The sequence below is a fragment of the Oreochromis niloticus genome, linkage group LG22 (assembly GCF_001858045.2).
Source record: "Oreochromis niloticus isolate F11D_XX linkage group LG22, O_niloticus_UMD_NMBU, whole genome shotgun sequence".
In the NCBI taxonomy this organism is placed as follows: Eukaryota; Metazoa; Chordata; class Actinopteri; order Cichliformes; family Cichlidae; genus Oreochromis; species Oreochromis niloticus.
This window is the reverse complement of record NC_031985.2, coordinates 13593304-13620061: the sequence shown is the minus strand read 5'-3', so window position 1 is coordinate 13620061 and position 26758 is coordinate 13593304. Positions and strand designations below refer to the sequence as shown.

Below are 26758 nucleotides of genomic sequence, written 5' to 3'. Positions count from 1 at the left end.
ATTAAGAAAAAGCTCCAGAAGAAAATGAATTAACGAGCTCCAGCAACAATCATGAGAGCAGTATCAATCACTTCTTATCTGAAGCATCAAAACTAACCTAATACTACACATTACTGCCGTCTGCCACGCCAGGTTTTAAATACTTCAGTGAATGACATGCTGGTGAACTCGCTGCGCTGCCATTGGTCCGCAGCTCCACACCAGATGTCTTTCAAACCAAATCTGAACTTGATGGGATTTTCTCAGCTCAGCTCGTGCTTCAGGGCACAGCTATCTAAAGGTCTACGGAGGGTTGAGGGATAATGACTCAAAACAGCAGATTTTGGAGATAGGAAAAGCCCCGGAGCGTGCCGCTGTGTCTGAGAGGGGCATTTAAGACTAATTGCCTCAGTCTTCCTTCCTTTAGCCTTTATTCAACCAGGGAAGGAGTTAACTGAGCATGAATACTCCTTTTCAACTGCCTGATGCCCACAACTTTAAATCCTGGGAACTGCCGGGCGCAACAGCGATCAATGCAAAGTCCATGAATACAATTAGTGAATAAGCGGCTCGCTCAAGTGCGCCTTTAACATCTAATAAAGTGGGAAAAGCGAGTGGTTATTGCTCTGGTTTTTGCTTTTGTTTTTAGCTTTTCAGAAATTCAACAACGATCACACTAGATTAGAGAATCTTTTGAATTCTCTTGACATGAAACTCTTGTGATCTTGACATCCTGGGCTGCATGATGGTGCAATGTGGTTAACACTATCGCTTCATAGGTTGAACGTGTTGGAGTCAAATCTCCTCTACTTCCTGTGAGGAGCTGGCATGGTCCCCAAGTACTTTAGCTTTCTTCTAAAGTCCAAAGATATGCATGTTAGCCTACATGGGGATTCTAATGTGGATGTAGTTAAGTATGTAAGGCGGATAAAGTATAAAGAATAAAGCCCTACAGAAATGAATGGGCAAATTTAGCTTATGCTAAAACTAGGGACAAACAAAGCCAGTCCACAAGTTTCTATAACAGCTGAAAATAACTCAAAACCATCAGTTCATGAACAAAAAAAAAAAGGACAACCTTCACCAGTCAGATGAGCCTCGTAACACAGTAAGAAGAAGCAACACGCCTCCTATTTGTTCAGTTATGACTCTTCTTAAGCGATAAAATGAAAAAAATATGTAATGAATAACCAACAGTGGCACAGTAGTGATAAAGTAGCTCTGACTGCCTCCAAGTCAGCACCAGCTATAATCTTTCTGAGCTGGATTACATTTACATGAGATGAAACGAGCTGATTGGAGGATAAAAATGATATTTTTATTTGGATTACTTGCCCATTTAGATTAAAAACTGTGACTTGAAGCAGCCAAACAGAGCTCCACACAGGACAGCCACTCAGTTTTTGTATATCTCTTCATTCCACCTTTTTTTCTGATCTGTTCTTTCTGTATCTTACCTTTCATTGGTTCGCCGTGGGAATAAGGAAGCCTACTTTGTGGCTGTTTCTACTTTGGGGCTTTCTTGAACCTTCTTCGGCCTTCCTCTTTCCTATCAGCATGATACAAGCAGTTCCCATGTGAAACTCGCTGTTAGTAACATCGTTATCTCTCTCGCTCTCTGTGGGGCGGGCCTCCCTGGCTATTGTCTCAGTGCTGCGTCGGAGCCATTAGCCAGCAACACCCATAGCACAATTACACCCTCACTATCACCCACTGCCACCTAACTAGCTGCGACGAGCTTGAGCATGAGCCCTAGAGGTCAATGCCATCCAATGGGAGCAGACCTGGATGCTTGTTCGCTCCGTTAATTTGATCAAAGCTGGCGGGAGGAAACAAAAATGCTGATAACTGCTCCTGCTTCAATTAAAGTCTGAATATATGAGGAAATACAGCCGTCCATATAAGGACAGATTTTGAACTCAAGGTTTAGATTACTGTTAGATTGTTTAAACCTCTAAGTGTTTGTTTTTTTTATTGATTCACAAGGAAAACACACTATGCCACTTAAAAATAATACTTATTTATCCCCCACTCCATCCTCTGTGTGTAAAAAAAAAAGAAAGGAAAACTATCTAGCTTCATTCCTCCTCCTTTTAAGCCAACCCTTTTCTGATTGGCTACCCCTAACAAACACAAGGTAAGAACAACAGGTGGGCGGGGCTTCTGTAAGCACAAACAGAGGAGTCTGAAACTAATCGCTTGCACGTGCAACAGCCTCTTTATTTGAAACCAATGGTGTCTGTTGTTTTTATGAACATTTGCTGTAACAGTGAATGATGATGAATATGATAGAACATAAGCAAAACGTTTCCCCCACTACCTTTGGCCTCTAAAATAGCCACACACAAAAAAGAGTAAACAAGAGTCCCATAAGGACGACCTTTGTACACAAAGACAAGTCGAAAGCACAATAGAGTGCTGAATATTTACAGTTTTATTACTACTGAAAGTCCAGACTCCATAAAGTTAAGGTTTAAAATAGGGTTGCTCAAACACACTTTCCTTGTCCTTTGCAGATCTGTTTACATGTTGCGTGCCTAACATGCAAGACCAGAGTAAAGTAAACAGGTGACTCCAGCAGGAAAACTAATCTAGGTCGTTTGTGGCTACAGTGGGTGTCACCTGCTCTATCAGCAATAGAGGGCTGTGGTTACCGTTTAATGAAAGATCTGATAGACTTTACATGAATACAGCCATACTGTGGTTCGATTTTTGTTTTTCTTTAAATTAGGTCACAGTGTAGGTGATTTGGAAGCCATAGCAGACAAACTACAAGGTATGAGCTGCTTTTGCATGAGGCCAGTTCTGCTGCTGTGGTTGACTGCTTTGTGTTTGATGCTCAGAGGAGAAATTAAATCACCCGACAGACACAATAGCACACATCATGCTCCTTTGTCTCTGCTAATTAGTGATCACTGTGACCAGCTGCCGAAATGAAAGCGCCCGTTTTGCAGACCGCATGCGCGCACGATCACAAACTGAGCCGTGCCTTCACGTGAAAAAGGTACTGAAAACCACCAGTGTGAGCACACCCAGCAATTTCAGTCTGCAGAGATGCAAGCCAGTGGAGGAAAATGTGCAACAGGAACTGTCACCCTGCATCTGTCGTCTAAACCACACTCAGCTGCCTTTTGTAGTTCGTACATATGCTTTAATAAGGCTTCAGTGCAGATTTTATACTAATCTTAGGACATAAATGAACCCCAACGGGAAATCTTTAGCAGATTGAAAACATATTTCACCACAAGTCTCTATGACTTTAATTTCATGATGCAAGCAGGTAACCATCAGAGCTAAAAAACAAACCCAACAAAGAAGTGTGGTTAACTGCAGTTCCACTAATGGCCACTTGAGCCTGGCTCCAAAGGTCAGTCCCACAGACTCTCTTATTAAAAGACAGTCCAACTTTACAGCAGAAATAAAAATGTTTACAGCCTGATGCAAGAAACTGTTTCGGTCTCTGTGGCTGATTCGCTTCCCTGTAATAGCTGTACAACAATACCTAAGCCCAAGTCCTGCTCTACTATTGAAAAGTCATTTTAGCCTGCCGTTATGTGGTAAACACCAAATTGGAGGCTTCAAAATATATTTCATACACCAAGGGGTGATAGCATCTATGGTACTCCGGCCTTTTACCAAAAATGATGTTCTCTTCAGTTTTTGGTCTAAGAAACGATGTATTTACACCCGTCACAAGTGTTAGTTAAGTTTAAAACACATTGATTTTTCCCCTTCTATTGCTGTTCTTTCCAGTTATGCAAAAGTTCATGAGGAAGTAAAGGTAATATCAACAAAACAAAGAGGGGTAATAGTAGAAGATACCACAATCACAGTACCACTGCCAGCTCCCAGAGGCTGCACTACTAGACTGATAAGCATTGCAAACATTTGCACTTTAATAACTGTAGTGATCAGTGGAGGCAGTGAGTAAACTTCTGCATCTGGATTTTGTGGAAGTCTGACGTGATTGTGATACTGTACAAAAAAAAAAAAAAGCATGAACACACATTATATATATATATATATATATATATATATATATATATTTATCATCTGTTGTGGTGAGCCTGGTACCACAGAGATCCTAACAGGAAGCAGCCTGATTGACACATTTTCACACCCTTCTCTTCACACACATACTGCATTTTACTTCGCATTAGAGTGCCGCAGCTTGTCTGTAAAGAAGCATGCAATATAAATCAATGAACGGTTAAAGAGCATCTGAGTCGAAAAACGGTGAGCCACAGCAGATTTCAAGCATGGTATTTGGGATGTGAAGGGTCATGCGAGACACCAAACATGACCTTTAATCACACTAAACAAACAGCTTGTCGGCTGTAATGACTGCCAGCTACACGCAGGCCCTTTTTGAAGTGATGCAGAAGGGGAAGAGTCGTGTTTTTGTCTTCACCCAGAGCAGGTGAACCCGGCTATTAAACCGGGCGTCATAAACAGCACTTAGCCGCAGCACAGAGACTCCATCGCTTGCCACTGATCCTCCTGTAAACACGTGTGTTTGCCATGTGTCAGAGAGGGGTGCTTCTGCTGCATCCACACACACATGAGTATGGTATAACTTCCAGGAAGTTATCACTCAGCGAGGTGAAAGGCGCTCAGCTGCTTCCTATTGCAACTATTGTAACACATTTCTGTTCATGACCTCGAATCGTCTTGAAGCAGTGGCTTAGATGTATCACTATTGTCTCTATATGTATATGTAATGTATCTATATTTGCGTAGTTTCAGACCTTTTAATTGGCGCACAGCTTCAGGTGACTCATCGAAACCTTGTTCAGGTACAGTCTATACTGATGACACTGAGAGTGGCCCTAATGTGATAACCGCAACTCCACGTTTAGTTTTTCTTGAACCCTGCTTTGAATCATCGCTCTAAGATAATCCTTACTATACTACAGCCCCTCAGATCATCATCTGCCTGAAACAAGCCATTTTAGCTGTCTTTCTTCTCATTGGCTGCCTCTTACAAACAGAAGGTTTGAACAGTTGGTTTGTAGAGCTTGAGAGCTACATGTCTGAGTTTACCAAGTTTATGTATAAGATGATATGAATGTAAGATTAATGTAAAAAAACAAACATAAAAAAGCGTTGACGCTACTGTAAGAAAGAATGCATCAGTGTCAGGTTTGACATCCACCACAACACAGCTTTTTAGTGTATCTTTAGCTAAAGCCAGACAGTAAGCAGAAGGTCACTGAGGGGTAATGTCCTGTTTAACAAGTTCAAGGAAGTAATCTGAGCCACACCAACATTTTATGGGTGATTTCTTCGACCCGTGCTCCACCTCTTTAATGAGTTTTATGGTGTAACTTGCAATCTTGCTGACAAACTGGAATAATCACAAGCAGAAGAAATAGTGTTTTGGTGAGCGAATTCTGGTCTAGACTGAGAAAACAGAGAGCTGCTACTGCATTACCACAGGAGAATAAAATGTGAAGGACAAACAAAAAAAGGCCTTAAAAATTGAACTACCCTAAAAATGTATCTAAAGTTAAATAAAAGGGGGGACAGATCAAAAGACTAAACCTAAGTAGAAAGACCAACCGGTTTTGCTGTGCCTGCACAGCTTTGACACAGACGTCAGCAGCTGATACTTTAACTCTTATAAGTCGGGGCAGGCTTCCATGTATCTGACTTGCTCCGGGATATTTCCAGTGCTCAACTAGATTGAGATCTGGGGAGTTGAGGGGCCAGATCTGTGCCACGGGATTCAGGTTTTAATGCATGGTGAGGTGCAATGCCTTGAAAAGGGAGACCACTGCCATTGAGGAGCGTCACTGCAATGCAATGCCAGGGTTGCATAGGTGTGTAGAGCTAAAATAGGGCCAGGTTTCAACTAGATGGTTGATGTCTTTCTCTTCACATGGAAGGGGTTTTAATGTTGTGGCTGACAGGTTTGTTTTATTTCCACGTTTTTTGTTTTTTTTGTTTAAGGTTTGATTTACTGTCTTTTTAAACATGTGGCACTAAAACAGCTCTCCTTCCCATCTGGTATGTTTTTATTAGTCTGTCCAGGTTTGTCCAGTCTGTCTGAATCCCCTCTGACTCAAACCTCTACATCACCAAGGCTTTTCTTTCCCCTCTTCCCATCAGTGTCTTGCCTGAACACAAGCAGTTTAAAACGTCATCCCATTTGCGAGCCTGTTCTGACCTTTCCCGAAATTAAAAAAAAAAAAAAAACCTTACGTAACTTCACCACTTGCTGAAAAGGGCCCCACCTTTGCTTTCAGTAAGAGCTCTCTGGGTGGTTTTGGCTCTGCCTCTCCGGGGTATACATCAATCTAATAATAATGAAGGTGGCTTTGGCTAAACAAGCTCACAAATACTTGAATTCCCTTACCGCCACAGCCACACCACATAGAAGAAACCCGCGTCCCCACAGCAATGAGAGCGCCTCGGCTTTCAAAGCGACGAGGACGTTTTCAGCCCAAACAAACAACCTGCTCCAAAAAAAGTGGTACGCTCTGACTGTGAGAACACTGGTGCCACAATTGGGGCCGTACCACTGTAACACGTGTCCCGGGGTGGTTCGTACACGCTCATTTGGCCTCATTTCGCATGGTTAAATATAGAAAATAATTATAGTAATGACGGTAATGAGGACCTGATGACTTTTACAAGCCGTTCCTCAGAGCGCGGCCTGCTGCGGGTGAGAGCCAGTTCAAATAAATGGGCCGTGTGAAGGGTTCTGGGTAGGAAGGGCTCATGGGAAGCGGTTCAGAGCTCAGAGTACATGGTAATTTCTTCATTTGGACAGTTTTCAGGAAGGTTGACCCTCTGATTACAGCCTCCTTACAAGCCCTGCCAGTGGCCGTGTATTAACATAATTACACAGCAGGCTCGGCGAAATCTCACCTCGGCTATTTCTGAGAAAATCCTGTCGAAAAAGGCCCGTGTCATTTAAAGCCAGCACACAGGGGAACGTGACCCAGCAGCTTCACAATGATTGATATCTTATGCAAGCGAGTGTAAATCAATACACGGTTACGACACAGTTACAGTGCAACAGGGAGCTGTAGCTGCATGTAATCAATCGATAGCTTATTTTAGTTTGGTGGTTAGAACAAACTGTTTCAGGGGGGCTTTGTGACTGATTGTAAACATTCATTTTTCTTGTGTAAAGACTTTTCTTTCCACATCTTCTGGCAGAATTAGAGTAAATTCAACCTGCCAAGCGCTGATTAAAAAGGACTATTGTATCCACAGTGTAAATATGACACCCCCACCAACACCACCTTCTCCTTCATTTGTGATTCACGAGCTGCGAGGAAATCTCCACACCCTGAAACATAAACAGCAACAGCATGGCAGCTGCAGCTTTGACGGGATGTGATGCGCCATGTTGCCGTCTGACCACGCCGCAAGCTCCAACAAACCTCAGATGCTCAAAAAATATCTCAGTTTAACTGTCTAGTCAGAGAATGATGAAAAGTGTGTCACAATCATGGCCTTCCCCTGGAAAATGTCAGTTTCGCTCTTATTTAGGAGATGACGATCGAACTACACTTCATAATCAACAGTAAATCTTTTATATTTTCACTGCATTCAGCCCCTTTCTCCTCTCTGGATGCATTTGCTAAGAATTGTACTCGATATAAATCATTAAAGTGCTTCTGAACTGTGGAAAAGTAATTATCTTAAGATCTTGAAAAGAAAGAAGATAACTGGACGCCTTCCTGTCTGTGAAAATGTTTCACCTCTCTTCTAAAAAGCTTCTTAAGTTAAGGTGGAGAGTCCCAGATATTTAAACCCTAGTGGGTTAAACTTAAAGAAGTCCAGATACTTGTTTTTGGTTTTTTTAAAGTCTTAAGACTGCCACGACCTGGATTACTGAGACGCTTCCCAGACACATTGGAAAAGTACGATTTACAAGTTTGCCCAAAGCCTTTTACAAAGCTAGTTTGATCCTTTATTTGAGTCAAAATCATCTTTCTTTCATTTCTTTCTAGTATTAACTACTTGACACATATTAATGAACGGCTGCTTCTTGTACAAATATCTCTGAAAACTGTCCAAATGTCACAAAAACTGATAACCACATGAAGCTAAAGAGCTAAATAAAGCTGGTAGAGAACCAGTACACTTAGGAGTTGTCCATTTTGGGTTTCACTTCACCAGGTTGACTCGTCATTATAGTACTGAGAATGTTATTAGTTACTGTTATTAGTTGTTATTTGCTGCCCAAAGCAGAAAAAAAGGTCACTAAATGCAGATTTGGGATTTGAGGGGGTGTGGCTTTCACCCAGCTTCTGCTTCTTATGTTAAGGTTATTAAAACAGTAATGCTTTGTTACAGTGTTTTAGTGTCGTCATTCCTGCGGCAGTACGTCTGCCACTGTGTTTACTTTGAGTGCACTCGCAGTAATTTATAGCAGTAAAAATTGTGATGAAATCCAACGTTGGCAGGACTCAACTGCAACACTCAACCACTTTAGGTGAGGTCACAGGAAATGATCTGATTTGTGTAACGTCTTGGGTAAAATGACTGTTATCATGCGGCTCCTCCTTATTCTGTCCATTCATCTCAGTCGTCTTTTTTTTGTTTGTTTTTCTACTGTCACACAAACTATAAGGTAACCTGACATCTCCTGCGTTTCTGACCCACTCCTTAGCCTGCAGCGCTTCCTGGCTCCTGCACAACCCGGAGAGATCCAGGCTACCACCGAGCTTGTGCTATCTTGTCACATCTTGGACTCCCTCGCTGTGGTCCTGGAGCCTAACCTATAATTAGGCCTGAAACTGGAGATATTCTCTCAAAAGTGTAACGGCTTGTGCAGCTTTCGCATTCTGCCAGGACAATCCAGGGCTATGAGAGGAAACTGATCCGTGAGTCTGGCTCAGCGCCTGAGCAAAGCGGTGAATAACTGCGAGCTTGACACTGACTTTTGACCTGAAAATATAATTTACTGCACCTAAACGGGTCGAGGAGCACCGGCAACACAAATATACAACAGTCCTGTGAATACAAATGGTATTCACGGGGCCTCCAGCCAACAGACGCTCAGTTTTGGCAAAGGAGACTCGTGGATTACTTCCAAGCTTGGTGCTGATGCCAACCGAGGGTACATGAGTGCATCATAGTAACCCCCAGAGACAAGAGCACTAATCCCTCCAGGGGGCATTAGCCGACATGTGAAATATGTTTCGGGGTATCTCTGCAGGGCCACATTGATTGGTTTTACATATAGGAATAGTCAATGAGATGGAGATTCACTTCAATGTCCCTTCGATTTCACGGCACACAAAGATCTCAAAGCCCAAACAACAGAGGCTGCCATCTTTCCCCTTTGAAACATGAAGGGCATCAGAGATAAAAGGATAATGATTCCCCCTTTTAACACTTTACTGCATTTGATTAAGTGCTTTTTAAACTAAGGGATACTCTCATTATGATTAGATGATAGTATATATATATAAAAATTTTTTATCTGAATGGATAATTTGGTGTATGAAATGTTAAATAGATTCAATAACCAACAGCTGTGGGTTGTTTTGGCCAACAAATGGAAAAAACTCCAAAACAACAATACCAGGAATATTTTCATTCATAAATATCAACTTTTCTGACTGATTGATCATAAACTTAAGATTGTTTTCCCAAAATGAGCCATCTTTTCATTTTATACCAACTTTCATAGACGAATCTTGTGTAGAAAAACCATTCAGATTCTGTTTTCTTTGAATAAAAATCGCTCTGTGGACGTTGCTCAAGGGAAAGCGTTGAAAATGATGAAAAAAGTATTTTAAAAAGTGGGTGTGTGGAAATGAATGAGTAACTGTTTAAAAGGAAGAAGGGAGTGGTTTAAGAGGACTTACTAGGTTGATTTCAACAACATGATTCATGCCTAAAAAATAATAATAATCTTAGACTCCACCATGGGGTAGCCCCTTAGTTCACCCACTGTCTAGAACAGACAGTGAACTAAGTTCTAACTAAGTTCTGATTGGCTGCCCCTCGAGTGGGGCTTCTGCACTCACAGTAAAATTTACCTTAGATGGCTGTACTGGACATATCATCCTCCATCATACAGAGCGGGGGAAAAAACAGCGAATAAAAGCCTCAAATGGGTTGTTTAGAGTACTCTGAATTCATGTCATTTACACCTTGACCTCATTATTTAAAACCTTTAGCAATGTTTTTTTTTACCTGTATACAGCAGCTTCTTAAAACTGCTTTTCCCCCAAACGACTGTCTACACACTGCTCAGCTTTGTCACATGACAAAGAAGACGAATGCAATCTCACATGCTTTAAAACTACGATGCTAGAGGACCTTTGCTTCTACCCTACACATATCCAGAGTGCACACAGGTCAGCTCAGTGCTATTAAACAGACTCTCCGTGCAGTCGAACCGAGTTGACGGGAGCCCACTAGATCCTGAAGGATGACCCTGTGAAATAGTTGGCATTCCTTTAGGGAAGGAAGGAGGAGCTCGACCATGGAAATGGTTCTTTGCATTGTTGGTGAGTCTGTTTCTAAAACGAGTCCACATTGTAGTCTGTCTCCTCGCTGGCTGTTTTCAAATGTTAATGGCTGGCTCACGGTGCGAGGGCACAGAGAGGGGAGGTGGGGGGGGGTCGCTATTCATTGACAATGGGGGAGTAGCTCTTTGCACTAACTGAAAATCTTACACAGGAGCAAAGTTGGGCAAAGGGACAGGAAATCACTGACACACATGGGCTACAAAAGCTACATGTGACTGTTCAGACATCTGAGCAGGCACAGAATAATGAATGCTTTTAAGTTAGGAAGTTAAGATGGGAAAAAGGCAATGTAAAATAATGCTTAAGTGCATATAACTTGCAGAATTTTCTTGAAAAGGGCACTGGGTTCCTCTGAAGGAATTTCTTTCAGAAGAATACAAATGTCTCTTTCTGGAAGGCCTACACAATGCCACCCCCTGCATAAGCAAACAAGCTGGGAAAAGAAAAGAACCCCTGCTGTAAGGCTCATTATCAATGTAAAGGGCCACCTTGAAACAATCATGTGCATCCTCTGAACAACCTTCCCATGCACGATCGCCTGGAATGCACTCATTCTCACGGGGCGCTCCTCGACCTCCCCGACTCCCATCAACCCCACCCCACCGGCTCGACCCCCACTATACAGCCAACTCTGTTTGCCCTCTCATTCCCCCCACAACTTCCTCTCCTTTTCATTTTCTGCAGGCCCTTTCAGCATCACAGATCCTCCTCCTCACTCAGAACAATGTCTGCTATGCTCTCTCCTCCAGTTCCCTTCACTGCTGGCTGACTGCCTAGAACCTGAACTCATTAAAAAAAATACAAACACTTTGAAAAGCACATTTTGGGCCAGAGTTTGGCTTCATCTAATCACTCTTCACTTTGGTTGTGGAGCTATTTCTACAACGGTTACATCAGCTACAAAGGAATGAGCCCTGGGTGTTTAAAACTGTGTCACGACCCTTTAAAAGGACAGTTCTGGGCAAGGAGTTAAAGAGAGAATGAGTACATTCTCCATGTCCAAGTCCAACTTCCAGCTGGGACATCTTTCATTTAAGGCATCATATAGAGAGCTTTAACTCAAAAGCATTAAAGGAGTTGATCGTTTTTACCTGTTATCAAAAGGCAGCAGGTTAATTATGGAGCTTTAGTGTTACTGTTGGGGTTTGTTGGCACTGGACAGAGCCTGGCTGGCAGTTTCCTCCTGTTTCCAGTCTTTATACTATGGTATGTGAAGTACCTCCAAGCCAATAAGCAAATTGAATCTCTCATGATCCTCTATATCTCCATATTTTGTTCTTGAACTCTACAAAACAGCTTTGCTCTGTCTGAAACAAGCTGTTTTAGCTCCTCCCCCTTGAGGCCAACTTTGTTCTGACTGGCTGCCCCTCACAAACAGAGGGCTGGGTGGGTGGGGCTTCATGTACTAACAACCATAGCTGTGTGCCTGTGATGGCCGTAAGAGGAATATCTCTGCTCTATGACATCGCTCAGACCCAAAGGTAGAAAAAAACTGTCTGAAACTGAGCGTTTAGAGCCCGAGCTTTTGGCTCACAGGGATTACTCACTAAACACAGACCTCATTAAGGGAAACTAAAAATATAACCATCCGCCTCTGTAACAGTAATGACAAGACAGAAAATAAGGAAAAAGCAAAATAGGTCCCCTTCAGACTAATTTATGTCTCATCTTTCTTTGTCCTCCATTTCCCTGGAAGAGATCCGCCTGTGCGAGGATCATCATGGGGATTACACGCATTTGGTGACCTATGGAAAAAGGCCCTCCGTTTCACACCTGAACACCTGTTGGAAACCATCTCTAGAGGCGTCTGATCAGACCGCGGCGCCTCACCTCAGGTCACGTGAAGCACATTAGGGGGAGGGGTCGGCCTCGCTCGTTAAGCATGTGTTGAAACACTACTACTCTGCGAGGACAGGGACGTTCTTAATATAGATGTAAATATCGGGTGGCTGTCGGGATGTGATGCAGTAAACTCTGAAACCATTTAAAGTTTAAACGAGGAGCTGCGACTGGCTGAAACTAGATAATCGCAGTAGTGACGTGAAATGTGTCACCTAACCGGAGCCTGGGGCTGACTTCTCACCCTCCTATCCTCTGCCACAGCCTTGCATAACGTGGATATGTTTATTGTAAACAAAGAGCGTTGTCTACATGATCTCTGCGCTCTGGCTATCTTCTGAATGTGACAAACAAAGGAGTCAGACGTCAGAGAGCGGAGTGTGTATACTGCACAGATATCCTTCCTACAGGCTGATAACGGCGTGAAACGGTGGTGTTTATCATATTTATTAGCATGCACTGATCAGTCTCATTGTTCAGGGTGAATACAGTGACCATGGAGACGTGCTCGAAGTTATTTCCCCACTTTCAAATCCTCCTCTGGCCTCACACCCAAACTATCACCCTTGGCTCTGTGAACTGTGTACTTGACAGGACAATGAGTCAGTGAGCATGACGCACATATGCAGCGAGCACGCCCTCCAGTCACAAATCTGCTGAAGAGTGACCAGAAGACTGAAGAAAAAAAGCCAAACCTCATAGCAGAGAGGATCCCAGCCAACGCTGAGGCAAACAGCTACTTCACACTTCAGAAAACAGCCAGTGAAAAACTGAATCAAGTGCCCTCAAAACCCCCCAAATCCTCACAAAAGACTATAGCCCTTTAACGGGGCGAGGAAGACCTCAGACCCAAGAACATGAAGCAAAGGAAAAGTGCTAAAATGCAATCACATCCAGAGTAAATTCAAAGCTTCCTCCTGATGAAGTGACATCCAGCTGCTGCATCCATCACTGTCGAAGCCTCCAATTGTCTACAACCCTGATGTAAAGACCTGTGGTTGTACCCGATGATGCAGAGGTGACTTTCCCTTTTAATACCCGTAACTGCATTTGACAGCATTAACAACAGTCTTTTCTGTCTGTTTGAGAGCTGGTCTGATTTTACAGCATCCTAAACCACATTACAGTGAGGTTTATTCACAAAAGAAAACCCACCAACATAAAACATCCACAGCTTCAAAAACAGGATAAGAATCACAGATTCGCAGCACTAAACTAAATATCTCTGCGGGGTGGGGTGGGGGGGTGTCTTTCAGCTGTTGTGGAGATAACCTGCGGTTAGCTGAGCATTTTGATCTCCAAGGAGCCAAGCCAAACAACAATGTAATGACACTCCACATCCACTACCATGAATCTTCTCTAAAGACTTTTTTACAACCAGTTTTAAAGCCGCTTTCATAACCACATACTCCTTTTTAAAACAATATTTCTAAGTATTTGCTGATTACACCTCCTGTAATGTGTATTTTTCACAAATGTCTTTGTCATAACCTGATATCTTCGGATTTTAGACTTCAAAAAAATACAATTTTCTAACATTGTCTAATCTAATGTAGTGGTGGGTGCAAGGAGGGGGCCCCAAAGTTGGTTTCATTTTAATTCTCTTTACGCCCCTGTGGTGGAAAACGTAACCTGCCTGCAGATTTAAAGCGACGCATACTGACTCGTGCAGCACATTTACACACACACACACACACATCAAGCAGAAACAAAAAAGGGTACGTTTCAGCAACTCATTAGTGCAGTTTCCCCTTATTTTTTTAACCAGTTCATTTAAAAAAAGAAACCCGGATGTATTCACTGAAATAAGTTGTGATTACCGCCACGAATACAGAAGCGTTAACATTTCACATCCACGTCGACTCAAAAAGAAGTCTCCGACAGCATCAAGATGTGTTGTCATTATCCAGGTTAAACAACACAACAAATATCCAGCCTTAATAACACAAAAAACTGAGATGTAGCATCAAATCCAGCCCGCGGCGCTTCACTTACTTTGTATTTCATCTTGCCGCTTTTCTTTCTGACTCCAGTAAAAGTGAGAAATATCCGCTTTACCGCGACAAACAGCGGCACGTCGGAATAACCGGAGGCACTATTAAGAGTTTTTCTTCTTCTTCCTGTGCGGTTAACCAGCCATCCAGAGATTCATATGCAGAGAAACACGCAATGATCTAACTGACTCCAGTCCGCCGCTTTCTACTCCTCTACTCCGGAGAACCGCTCACCACATCTACTCCTGCAGCTCATTAGCATTAGGCGCTCCTGATTGGCCCAACGAAAACCCTCTAACCACGCCCGCTTACGGTCCGCTGGAAATCTGCGACGTCATTGTCGTATCAAAATAAAATAAAGGGAAAAAAAAAGTAGATATAAAATATTAAAAAAATTAAATTGCCAAAAAAAAAAAATTAATTAAAACAAGAATTCTAAAAATCTAAAATTATTATATAAAAATAATAGTAAAAAATTAAAATAATAAAAAATAATAATAAATAGTAGAATATGAAGGGAAAAAAATTATTCTGTCACCTTTCTGTTGGTTTTGTGGGGCATAAAAATGTCAATTCTAGCACAACTTAATGCCAAGCGTAAAAAAATTAAAAAATAAAAAGGCTCCCATCATGGAAGCCTAAGTAATAATATGCTACCTGAGGCTTTGTCATGGTATACTATAAGTGCACCACAAATGTGCTGCATAAAATACAGTACAACAGCCTCAAAAAAGAGTTATTTTAACATCATCCGTGCACCTGTAGAATTTACAGACTAGCATATTTGTTTGCGCATACAGTTTACAACATTGGCCATCATTCCTGATGACATGAGTTAAATAACTAACTTAAAGTCACCACATTTAAAACTTTACCTCCCAAATATTACACTCTTTTTAGTGTTAAATTCAACATCGTACTGCAAACCACAGCTTGAACAGGAGATAAAAGAACTAAATCAAATTAATTAAGCCCCCCACCCCACCCCACCCCTATCCCCATCACACATCCAATATTCTGCTTGTTGATGACAAATAGGGTGTAGATGTACTCCAGTCTCATCAAAGTTGCATAGCTTGATGTGAATACCAATAATGCAGGATCCTTATCAGATATGAGGGGGCCACACATTCTGGTAGCTTGATACATAATTTACAAAAGCGCATCCAAATGTATCCAAATATAAATAAGAAAGAAAAGAGTGTTTGTATAATAAACCACTATATCCGCTTAGCTAACCCTTAAAGTTTGAAGAACGGAAGAAGAAAAGGGTGTCTTGTGTTATCCCACAAGAGGAAGGTTCTGGTTTTGAATCTGCAGGTCGTTTGAGGCCCTGCTGTGGGTGCTTTGGTTACTAGTGATTCTAAATAGGGTGTAGGTGTGAATGCCTGTCTACGTCTCTGTGTTAAATCTATAACTCACTGGTAATTTGTCATGGGAAAGCTAGAGCCTATTGCTCTGTGACAGCTGGGATAGACTCGAGCTATTCAACAACCCTGAACTGGATTAGCCGTTATCAGCACAGTGGATCATCTGCCTGAGCTGTAACTGTGTACTGTGTTCTAATCATGTCCATCCTGATCACTCTCAATAAGAATTTCAACATCTTCAACTCTGCCACTTCCAGACATCATAGACATCTTCTCTATCACTTTTGCTGCCATCTTTCTGACACAAATCACCACTGACACTCGTCTCCACCTGCCCCACCCTGCCTGCACTCTGTTTCAAGTAAATTTAAAAATAATTGGAGATACATCCAACTTAAAAACATTTTCTCCATTATAGTTAACATATTGCACGATCCCGCTGACACACGTTTGTAAGTTCAGCAAGAAGAAAATGTGCTGGTTGTTATTCTTAGAAATGGTGACAGCAGAAGGGTGTCAGGAAACTGCGACTATGCAACATTTTCCCCTGTGCTTTGGTGTTACTGTACATTCAGAATGGCAACACCTAATAAAACTGCTTCCTAACACTTTAATCTTTCTGTTGAATAGATAAACAGAAAAAAAAAAGAAAAGCTTTTGCCACGGCTGTTCTGCAGTGCAAACCTACGTAGTAATGATTTAGCTATGCAGTGACAGACAGGAGACAGTTTTCAGATTCAGTCAAGACTGAATGATCTCAAAAAGAATTTCGTACAGTTTGAAAACAATGATTGATTATTTTTGACTGTAAACACAATAAATCACCTTAATGGAAGAATTAAATAAACTGATCAGTGCATACAGCAGTATGATCCAGCAGCCATATATTTTTCTGTAAGTCACAAAAGCTTTATTTGAAAAGCAAAACATTGGTAAAATCTGAAAAAGCATGAAGCTGTCTCCCTATAAGACTATAGCAACTCAGAATACTCAGATACCATAAAAATACAGTTTAAAACTCACCAAAATGCAAGTTATCGTCCTCACAGGCCCGAAAAAAGGTCAATTTACATTATTTTAAGGTTAGCTTTTGTGCTTACCCCAAATGAAGGAAAGACGAAGTGGGTGAAAGTTGCGATGTCACTTCTTTAATGTGAGCTCTAATGTAACGGAGGTGAGAAGAAACACCCAGGATGATATCTGACAAGCTGACAAACTAGCAGTAAAGCCTTCCTCTCTTTTCTCACACCCATGCTCGCATGCGCTCAAAATGCGCATCTCATGACCTCACACACCACACACACGCAAACACACACACCACACAAAAAAAGGCCCCCTCGCTATTACAGAAGGGCTCATGTAGGTCTGTCTGTTGCAGTGGGCTGCCTTCTGTGGGCCTGTGTGCTATTACTTTAAAGGGGCTAAAATCTCCTGTAATTAGCCTGCATCTCATGCTCTAATTTGTGTCAGCTCATTTATCACAATCACAGGGACCCTATCGGCTCTCATTGTCCCCTGTGAACAGTCATATCCTCAGATGAATGCCTCCTGTAAGGGCGCTCAAAACACTCGTTTGTGAAACATACACCATGCCCAGCTGGAGCCCATTCTCTGAGCCACAAGTGGGCACGGGGGGCTATTCTTCTGTGTATGGCATGTGATTATGTGCATGCAAGCACCTGTTTCCTATGATAAACAAAACTCATTTTCCCATCTGTTTATATCAGCGCGGGGAAGAAAGCAGCCTGAAAGAGAGAGAAAAAACCCCCCAAAAAGGTTGTTTATCCTCTTCGCACAACATTTGGCTGCACTGAATGAGTCCATTAGTCTTCAATCTCCAGTGAGCGTGCCATTTCAGCTGGCTTTTACTCTACCCCGACATGCATCATCAGCTCATTGGCAGGAATGAGAGAATAAGAGAAAAAAATGATCCTCTTCAGCGTTGGTTGCAGCCCAGGATCCTGCTTTTGGATCTCAGCAGAGAAGCCAGGGGAAGATTTGCCCTGGCATCAGGGCTTAAGTCGCCATGACAACCGCCACCATGGCTGCAGTATTTGTGGCCTCTCACCTACTGCATTACAAGAGCTGAAAGGGCCTCCCATCTCTGGAGTTGCAGAGGTCTCTGAGTGTTATTACGGGACATTTCAGCACAGAAATAGCCGGTAATGGTGCGAGTGAGAAACGAGCCGGACGCTTTTCATCTCCGCCAGGTGTCTGTGATGTTTTGGTTACATAAGCACCCCTGCAGATACTGCCCCAGGTTTCATCAGAGTGCAGAGTAGACAGAAGTAGACATCATGGGGGGGGGGGCTATGCTCGCTGCTGCTTGGGTGGATGGACGGGAGCAGGAGATGGAGATGTTGGTGGTTCCTGACAAAAGCTCTTCTGTGCAGGCCAGGTCGAGGTAGCCCCCTCACTGATCCCTGTGAAAGACCGTCCCTCAAAGTCTCGTAAACTAGCTGAAGCAGATTTATAGATGCTCCACCAACCCTTGTTGCTCAGACAGGCAAGTCCCCACCACCAACACCTCCACCCAGTCCCTGTGACCTATGGCAGCCTCGTGTCCGAGGAGCAGCAAAGGAATGCACAAAACACACAAGACAAGAAGACTACTGAAAAAATATGAGTGTGCTTACTTAGCTGATCCTTTTCTGTCGTTTGTCTTTTAAACTCTGAATACATGCGCTTTAAAGAGTCATTCTCTTAAAACAAAAAGTGTTCTCAGCAATAGAGGTGACACTGCAGCTGTACTAAAAGCTTTATAAAAGAGACTTTATGTCCTGTGGGGTCAAGCAGGTATTACCTGCAGACAGACAAGACAAAGCAGCAACCTGCATGAAATAAAACCAGCACAGGGAGTCGAGATGCCACTCTAGTCCAGAGTGTAGGAGGAACCCTGAGGCCAGCCTGATGGATGAAACTACTCCTTGGAAAGGAAACGACTGAAAGTTGTATTCTCAGGACTTCGTGTGGAAATTCTCTCCCCACTAACACAAAGCCTATCAAGGTGGTTGGAAATTCTGTCTTTGGGAAATACAAGAGTAACCCACAATTAATTGCTTCTTCCCTTAAGTAACCAACTGTTTCTTGTCTTTAACCAGCTCGGTAATTCTGACCGTGGTGTCCTTGAGCCTTGGACTGTAGGCCAGGATCACATTTCAAGCCCATCAGTTTGTTTTGGACATCCTTGAGTTTTAGCATTGACCTCAAACACAAACTTTCATACTGAGGATCATTCAACCTTCAAGACTTGTGTGTTCATTGTCAGTCTTTCTATATACACTAAAGGTGAAATAGCATTTCTCTCAGATTTAGTGTAAGACAACCTTAAAGTGGAAGAATAGACATCACAGTGCATTAACAATAGATGTAAGACAACGGAAACAAACTCGGACCAGTAGCTATTAAGCTACATGCACACTGAAAACGATTAGCATCTTTCAATCATAGAAAGTAAATGACATCAGGCGACTTCAAGTGACAGCGACTTCCAGGCGAGCAACTGAAGTAGCCATTGTTTGGCACACGACTTCGTAACAAATATGTTGGGCAAATGAAGCCTTGAATGTCTGCAAGCTTCTGGTGTCAGCTTTAAAAAAAGAAATTAATAAAATATGGTGCTTGTAAAGCTGAGGTATGAATTCTAATGGTGTGTTCACACCAATGATGACGTGAGGTTTCACTTGTTTAAATACAGTAACACTGAGAAACCCACAAACATTTGTCACTAACAGTGAAAAGAATGAAGAGGTGTGCAGCAGATAGTTGGAAGTGGAAGTAACAGTAACATATTTTCAGGAGTTACCATGAAGACATATCCTTTTTCTCACCTATCTCTTCCAAACGTTATCTGTGGTTTAGTATATTTAGGATGTGTGTGACAGTATGCGATGTGTAAGGTATCAGGTCTAAAAATCTGTGTCAAATGAAATAAGGGGAGCACCTTCTGTTTGTGAGGGGCAGCCAATCAAAAGCAGCAGAGATGACTCTTGATGTTCCTTTCCTGGGGCAGTCCTCATCTGAGCCAGGTTCGCTGTAGCGCTTGATGGTTTTTGCGACTGTACTTGGGGACACACTCAAAGTTTTTACAATTTTCCGGACTGACTGACTTTCATTTGTTAAAGACTGTGGTTTCTCTTTACTTTGCTGATTGGTTCTTGTCATCATATGAATTCTAACAGTTGTCAAATAAGGCTGTCAGCTGTGTACAGACCTGACTTCTCACAACACAACTGATGGTCCCAACCCCATTAGGAAGGCACACCTGTGAAGTGAAAACCATTTCAGGTGACCAATTCATGAAGCTCATTGAGAGAAGGCCAAGAGTTTGCAGCGCTGTCAACAAAGCAAAAAGTGGCTACTTTCAGGAGTCTAAAATATAAGATATAGTATTTAGAGTTAGAGTTTTTCTTTGCTACATAATTCCATATATCCTGCTTCATATCTATGATGTCTTCAGTATGTATCTACAATGCTGAAAGTAGTAAAAATAAGAAAAACCATATATATATATATGTACACACAAATATATATTTGGACCATCAAAGATATGCAAAGCTATTCTAGAGACTAGAATAAAAATGGAGGGAATGAAATCTTCATGTCTGACTCTATTTTTGAAATAACTTATTTTCTAAACAAAACAACACACATGGAGCCATTTTCCCATTTAAACTGAATACTGGTAGAACTGACACAGTGATCCTTACGTGCCATTAGTCTGACCACTTTTCCAAGGTAGTCAGTCGTAAAAACTGCCTTCATATAAACTCTGTGCTGTGCTTAATGTACTCCATCACACAGCTCAAGCATTACAGTAGATTAATTTCCTTCTGCATCATTACCTGAATCAAACTGAGATCAGAGGAAACAGTCCCAGCATTAAAGGTCTGTAGCCTTTAGCAGCTGCTCCAAGGCTCCAGCTCGACCAACCTCAATAACATGAAGGGTCTCATTTACGTCTGATTGTCACAGTTGTATTTCAATGACCTGAATAGCTCCTTGTACGCAGCTAAATACTTTGCTTTATTTGGCCTTCAGCTTGGCAGTGATATAACTGATCCGTAGTCGATGAAAAACAAGGCCATAAAAGTCTGCAGTAGCCTGAGATTGTGCTGCACACGTAAATGCTCACTGTGAAAGTGAATTACGCTTAACTGGTTGCCAAGGCCATCTTTTAATACCCCGAGTTCAATGTTCACTCTGTTTTTTACCCCTCTCACTTGTTCATTCATTGTACATTGCCTGGGCACACCTTCCCCTGTGAGTAATTTGCCTCTGGATTGGTCTTGTATTCTGCTGCAGAGCCAACTGTTCATCATTCTGTCACCAGCTACTGTGTGATAATGCTTCAGTGTCAGGAACAGTTTTAAAATTCAGGCGACATACAGACATCCCTGCATACAGCAGAGGTTTATCCGTGGAAAAAAGAGAGCTGAAATTTCCCATTTTGCACTCTAAATGTGAGGACGACGAGGTCAGACGCTTGATATTGACTTGGGTTCGGGCCTTGCTTCCAATCATTCTCTCCAGTGAGCAATAAGTCTAGACAATGTAGTGTATGCCACTCAATCTACAGCAGGCACACAAGTCGTTAGACAGCCTGATCCTCAGCTTGTGAACCATTTCCCTTATGTGAGCATTCACCTCCAATATCAACCTCTTTTTGTCTAACTGTCAGTTATTGTCATTCGCACAGATATGGCAGGTGCCGTCGTGGACCTATAGAAGTCTAGAAGTGTGTGAAAAATAGAAAGATTCCAGTCTATGCAGGCGAAGTCGTGTGAAAAAGTGCACGTCACCCGACTAAACAAGAAAACAAAGCGTTCTCACATGTGGTTGTCGTTGTAAAAGGGTGTATTTTCAACCTAGCCATCATTTTTTCCTAAACCAAACCAAGTAGTTTTGGTGCCTAAGTCTAGCTAAACAGAGCATGAAAGCGAACGGTCCAAAAGACTGGTATCTTGGGTGGAATTTTTTTGCCACCGCTACCCCTTCTGCATGACAATACAGGCTTTTGTTGGTCTTTGAAAGTGTACACCATTACTTTTATTCAGAAAGATTGCACAGCTGAGCCTGTTTATTCTCACAGTGTCTAAAGGGTATACTGCTGTTTTGTCAAAGCGACTGTTATCTTAGAAATATCCAAAAGCTGAACTTTGGTGCCGGGGGCCCAATGTACCGGTCGCACAAGTAGTAAGAGACAACTGTCAACTGGACACATATTTGAGGCCCCTTGGTGTAATATTTAAATGCCCTAGGTACCATTAACTTGCGTTTTCACTCTGGTAGGGTGTAGTTTAACCTACTCCAATACCTTTTCCTACAGCTAACCAAACAGGGAGTGAATACAAAACAAAACAAAACAAAGGTGATTGGCTCAAAGCTCTCAGAATGAACACCAACCACAATCTAATGTGACAAACTTGTGACTCCATAAATTTTCTTTATTACCTTAAATCTAAAAATAAGTGAGAAAATTTAAACTAAAACATTATGAAGGCAATAATCTTATTTATTAGTCATATGGTGATACTGTGACATAAAGTGAATTGTAACAGATTGACGAACCAACTGCCTTTTCAAAGTGGTTAAAAAAAAATGAAAATAATGAAATTCATTATGAGAAGAAAAAGAAGAAGTTAAGAATCAATAAATATGTGAAAATTAGTGTGTTTTAGAGCATTCTGGACCGTACGTTCTCACTGTGAACGATCCAGGAAAAGACAGTCAGATTAGGAGTGCTTCTCTGTGGATGACCTGTCCTTTACAAAGCCAACAAACTGTCTGTGTAATGTGAAATATTTATCCAGAGACCCCTTCATATCAAGGCTTTCTAACTGCAGGATGTAGCGGTTAGCAGCCACAATGCATAACTGTAGAGATACATTTTTATCCTCACTGGCAATAAAAATTATTTAGCGGAGGGAAAAATATGTAGACCTTTTCTGGTCATACTTTAATTATAACAGTAAAATTACTGGTGGAAATCTCAGCTAAAAATAGATCTGCTAGCAAGCAGTACAGTTAGCTAGCACTCTAGCTAGCTAAAGTACTAGCTGAAAGTACTGTGAAAGAAACTGTCGAAATTATGTTTTTCACAAGCATGTGATGAACAGTCAAAATATAGTTGCAAGCACTGATTAAATCTTGATACTGAAACTGCACAAACTATTAAAAAGAGCAGCTAAGGCTACTTTTGTTAGCTAAAAGAGGTTAGACGATTGAGTATCTATTGTGATAAATGAGAAGATGAATCCAATAGCTTAATGGCTTAATGGATAAATGGTAGACACTAAAACTAATCAATGAACACTTTTTAATTAATTTTAAAGATAGAGCACCTCTAGCTCCTCCAGGTGTTAGCATGAATAAAACATGACCAAACATAATGACATCCCTTTTGAAAATGAACAGGCTTCATGTTTGGTGTTGATGGATGCACCTGAGTTAATATAAGGCACTGTGGGGGGTTTGTCAGAGTGAAAAGGTGTGAGTGTCCTGGTCTTGGATTTAAAGTCTGGGCTGGGATTTGAAGATTAAGCCTGATAATGTGTTAACTGTCACTCGTGAGCTGCGAGATGCCTTCCTGCTTGGTTGGAGGTATGATAAGGCTTCTAGTTGGCAAGGTGACAGACTGAGTGTATTGACCTCCCGTGCTCTCTGTCTGATTGCAGAGTGGTGTAGGGGTGTGTGTGGCCCTGTATGTGTGTTTACTGTATGGTGGATGTGTGAGCACACACAGCTTTTATCACTAATCCCGGGCTGCCTTAAAAGCAGAAGCAGTGTGGGGGTGAAATAAGACTCTGAGCTGAGATTGAGATGATGAAAGTGTTTGTGTGTGTTTTTGAGCTCATCGGTCTTTGTGTGATGAAACTAGGCTTTGTATTTCTCATTAATCAATACTGTAATTCAGCCTGCTGATGCCGGGTTTGATGTTAGAGGAAAGGAAAGCAGCATAAAATCAGTATAAGGCGTTTAGGAGATGATATTTGTTTTTAAAACATTAATAAGGCTTTGCAGTCATCACAGCAGCTTGTGAAATAGTGACAACCTCAAATCTATTTATTAGTTTATCTAGAAACCACTTTTTGTGAAATTAGTATGTTCATTGCATTATTATGTTTGATATGTTACTTAGGCAGGTTTAGGCACTAAACACAACTTGGGTTGGTTTAGGAAAAAATTGCAGATTGGGTGAAAATACACCCTTTCATGATGTGAACTACACAAATATACCATGCTATATTTTTATGTTCACCAGAGTCTAGACATTACATCTAAACTTGTGCTGAGTGACATGAAGAAACGTGACACAAACAGATGACGTTTTGTGGCGATTTCACATTGTGCTATGAAACATCACTGTATGCAGCTAAAATGACCATTTTTGCATAATATTAATCATTACAAAATCCTTAGTACTCTGAATTAAAGCATGTAAGCATGTTTTTATTATATGTTAATCAAAATAAAAAAAACTAGAAAAATATGCTTTATATATCTCAAACTTAAGAAATGTCTTTGTTGCAACATATTTAGCCAGAGCATTCTCAATTATTACAGTGCCCGATAAGTCAACAAAATACAAGCAGAATTTAACAAGGCACACAAAGTATAATAAAAACAAAGTATAATGCCAAAGAAAAGATAAGATAGCCCCACCCTCCATTTCTTCCAAAGGGTCAGAAAATAAACAAAAACATCACTCAAATAGAAAATAATTATTGGTATTTTAAACAAGTAAATACTTTACTCACCTTTTAGTGCATGTATTAAAATTACTATTTTATCTGTATATATCCACTAAATACTGACTTTTGAATGTTTTAGTTCACAAAGTGATGCAAGTGTTATTATTTCGAGACAGTAAAACCTCAAAATACTCAGTTTAACTCATATAATAGCAGGCAAAGGTTTCAAATCTTTGATAACTGAAGCCAAAACTGTGAGTTTATTATCAAACACATTGAGTAAGTTAGTCCTGATTGACAGTCGGGGTAATCCTTTCAGCACTAAATTAAGCTTTAAATCAATTCTTATTCATACGGAGCAAACATCTCAACAATCTGACATTATCTTGTGTATTTAATCTCATGTGCAGACAAGCCTGTTCAGTCTCTTGGTTTTATCTTCCTCTATTTTTAAAATTCCTTACTTCTGCTCCTCCTTTATTCAAATGTGTGCCAAAGATTTATCTGCCTGTGTGATGGATCCAGCACATTGAGACCGAGGCTACTTTCAGTTCGAGGCTTTGAAACAAAGCATGGAGGGAAAAACATAGTGGTTTTGGCTTTGCTCTGCTGGTTATTTATGGAGAGGATCCATCCATCCTTTTGTGCTCTGCGGGCAGGGGCGATGCGGGTGGGAATTCTGGGAAGTGAAGGATCTAAACGAGGCAACGATGCCACCAAACCCCCAACCCCCCCTTCAGCATGTTGGTGGAGAGCGAAGACTGCCAGCGCCTGGAGCTTTTAACATACTCCAGAGTGCAGCCACAAATATGCATAAAAACATAAATGACTATGATTTTATGAGGGATTCCTGACCTTTGACTCCTCCTCTGGCCCTTTTACTCACCATTTTGTTGAGAGATAAACTGCTTTCTGCCAAGTGCCCTACTCTAAGCTTCTTCTGACTGCACTGTACACGCCAACCTTTTTTTTTCCTTCCTGCATTATTTATCCAAGACTAATGTTCAATGCAGCTTTTCTCCCCCGTGGTCATACCTGCACGCTAATGTTTTCTTAACAAAACCTTACAAAAACAGTATTGAGACAAAGCACAATCATTCCAAGGGGCTTGAGCAAATATGTGAATAAGCAGGAAGGAAAGTCAGTGATACAATGTAAGCCATCCGTGCTGGGGTCTTTGTGTGCCTCTGGTATGGCTTGGAAATGGGGTTCTGGTTTCCTGCATACCCCGCTGACTGAGATGAATGGGTGTAGTGTGGGTAGTTTCTTAATGAACTCATAGCAGGGTGTAGTCTGGGCTGGAAGATTGCTCAACACAAAGTCTGGAGCGAAAATGCTACAAATCTAATTGTGGCTCTGGAGAACGGGGTCTGACTGCTCTGATTGCTTTCTGGTTGCTCTTGTCAGGACACGGAGCTCTGCCCAGGATCTGTGGCTGAAAAGTAAAGCTAGCATTTGGCTTGCATCCGGGTTTGGTGTTGGCTGTGGGCGCAGATGAGACGCGGTGAAATGAGGGACATCGCTGGTATTAACCGTGTAGCGTTTCTTCAGACATGAAAGGGAAACAAACAGATTTCGTCAGCCTGATGTGTAGGAGTGCAGTGTTGTCAGCCATGTGTGCCAACACCTGGAAACAAAAACACTGGAAACAGAAAGTTACCTGAAAACAAAACCCTCGTGTATGAGGGACAGAGGCAGAACAACAATGGTTCATTCATAGTACTGTACCATTCTTTTGGATGGAGTTTCCCAATCTTACACCCTTTACTAATGTACACTTTAACACAAATATGCTGCTTTAGATTGTTATCATAGTCCTACAGTTACTAGCATTTTATAGGCTAGAGATTAGCATCCTTCATTCCTTCTTAAAGATCGGTTTATCACTCATCATTGAAGTTTTTAACATCTGATCTCATCAGTGACGCTTTCATCCTCTTCTGTTGCTTATTCCTTGTGTGTAGCTATACTTGAAGATGACAAACCCTTTTCTTAATCCCAGTGACTAAACTCTTCATTGGTCAATTGTTTTTTTGTTGAGCCATCATAGGTTTGCTCAGTGTAATGATAAGTCAGATCTGTCCAGGTAAAGTGTGGTTTTACTCAGATTAGTTGGTTTGCCAGCACATCAGTTATGTCATAATTTATAATGACATTTATAAACTAGCTTTTGTGTGACCACAATAGCTGAAAAGCATATAAACAAATCATTTTAACTACTATGACTTTACATTTGCTTCCCAGCATGTTCCTAATAATCGTAATTACTGCAAAAATTGCTGGGATATTTTTTTGTAAATCCAGTGAGTCAGGTCTCCGTGGTAATCCAAGATCATGGTGAATTGCCAGCCTTCCACCACCAGAAGTCATCTTCTGACTCA

At 41.5% G+C, this 26758-nt stretch overlaps 1 protein-coding gene across 1 annotated transcript in view; it reads right to left on the bottom strand.

The window, feature by feature from the left end:
• nedd9 (neural precursor cell expressed, developmentally down-regulated 9) overlaps positions 1–14555 on the bottom strand; it is a 35209-nt gene extending 20654 nt beyond the window's left edge. The window contains 1 exon segment of the mRNA XM_005452770.4: positions 14316–14555. Coding sequence (XP_005452827.2) covers positions 14316–14327 — 12 coding nt within the window. The 5' untranslated portion in view covers positions 14328–14555.
• Between the last annotated feature and the right edge of the window lie 12203 nt (positions 14556–26758).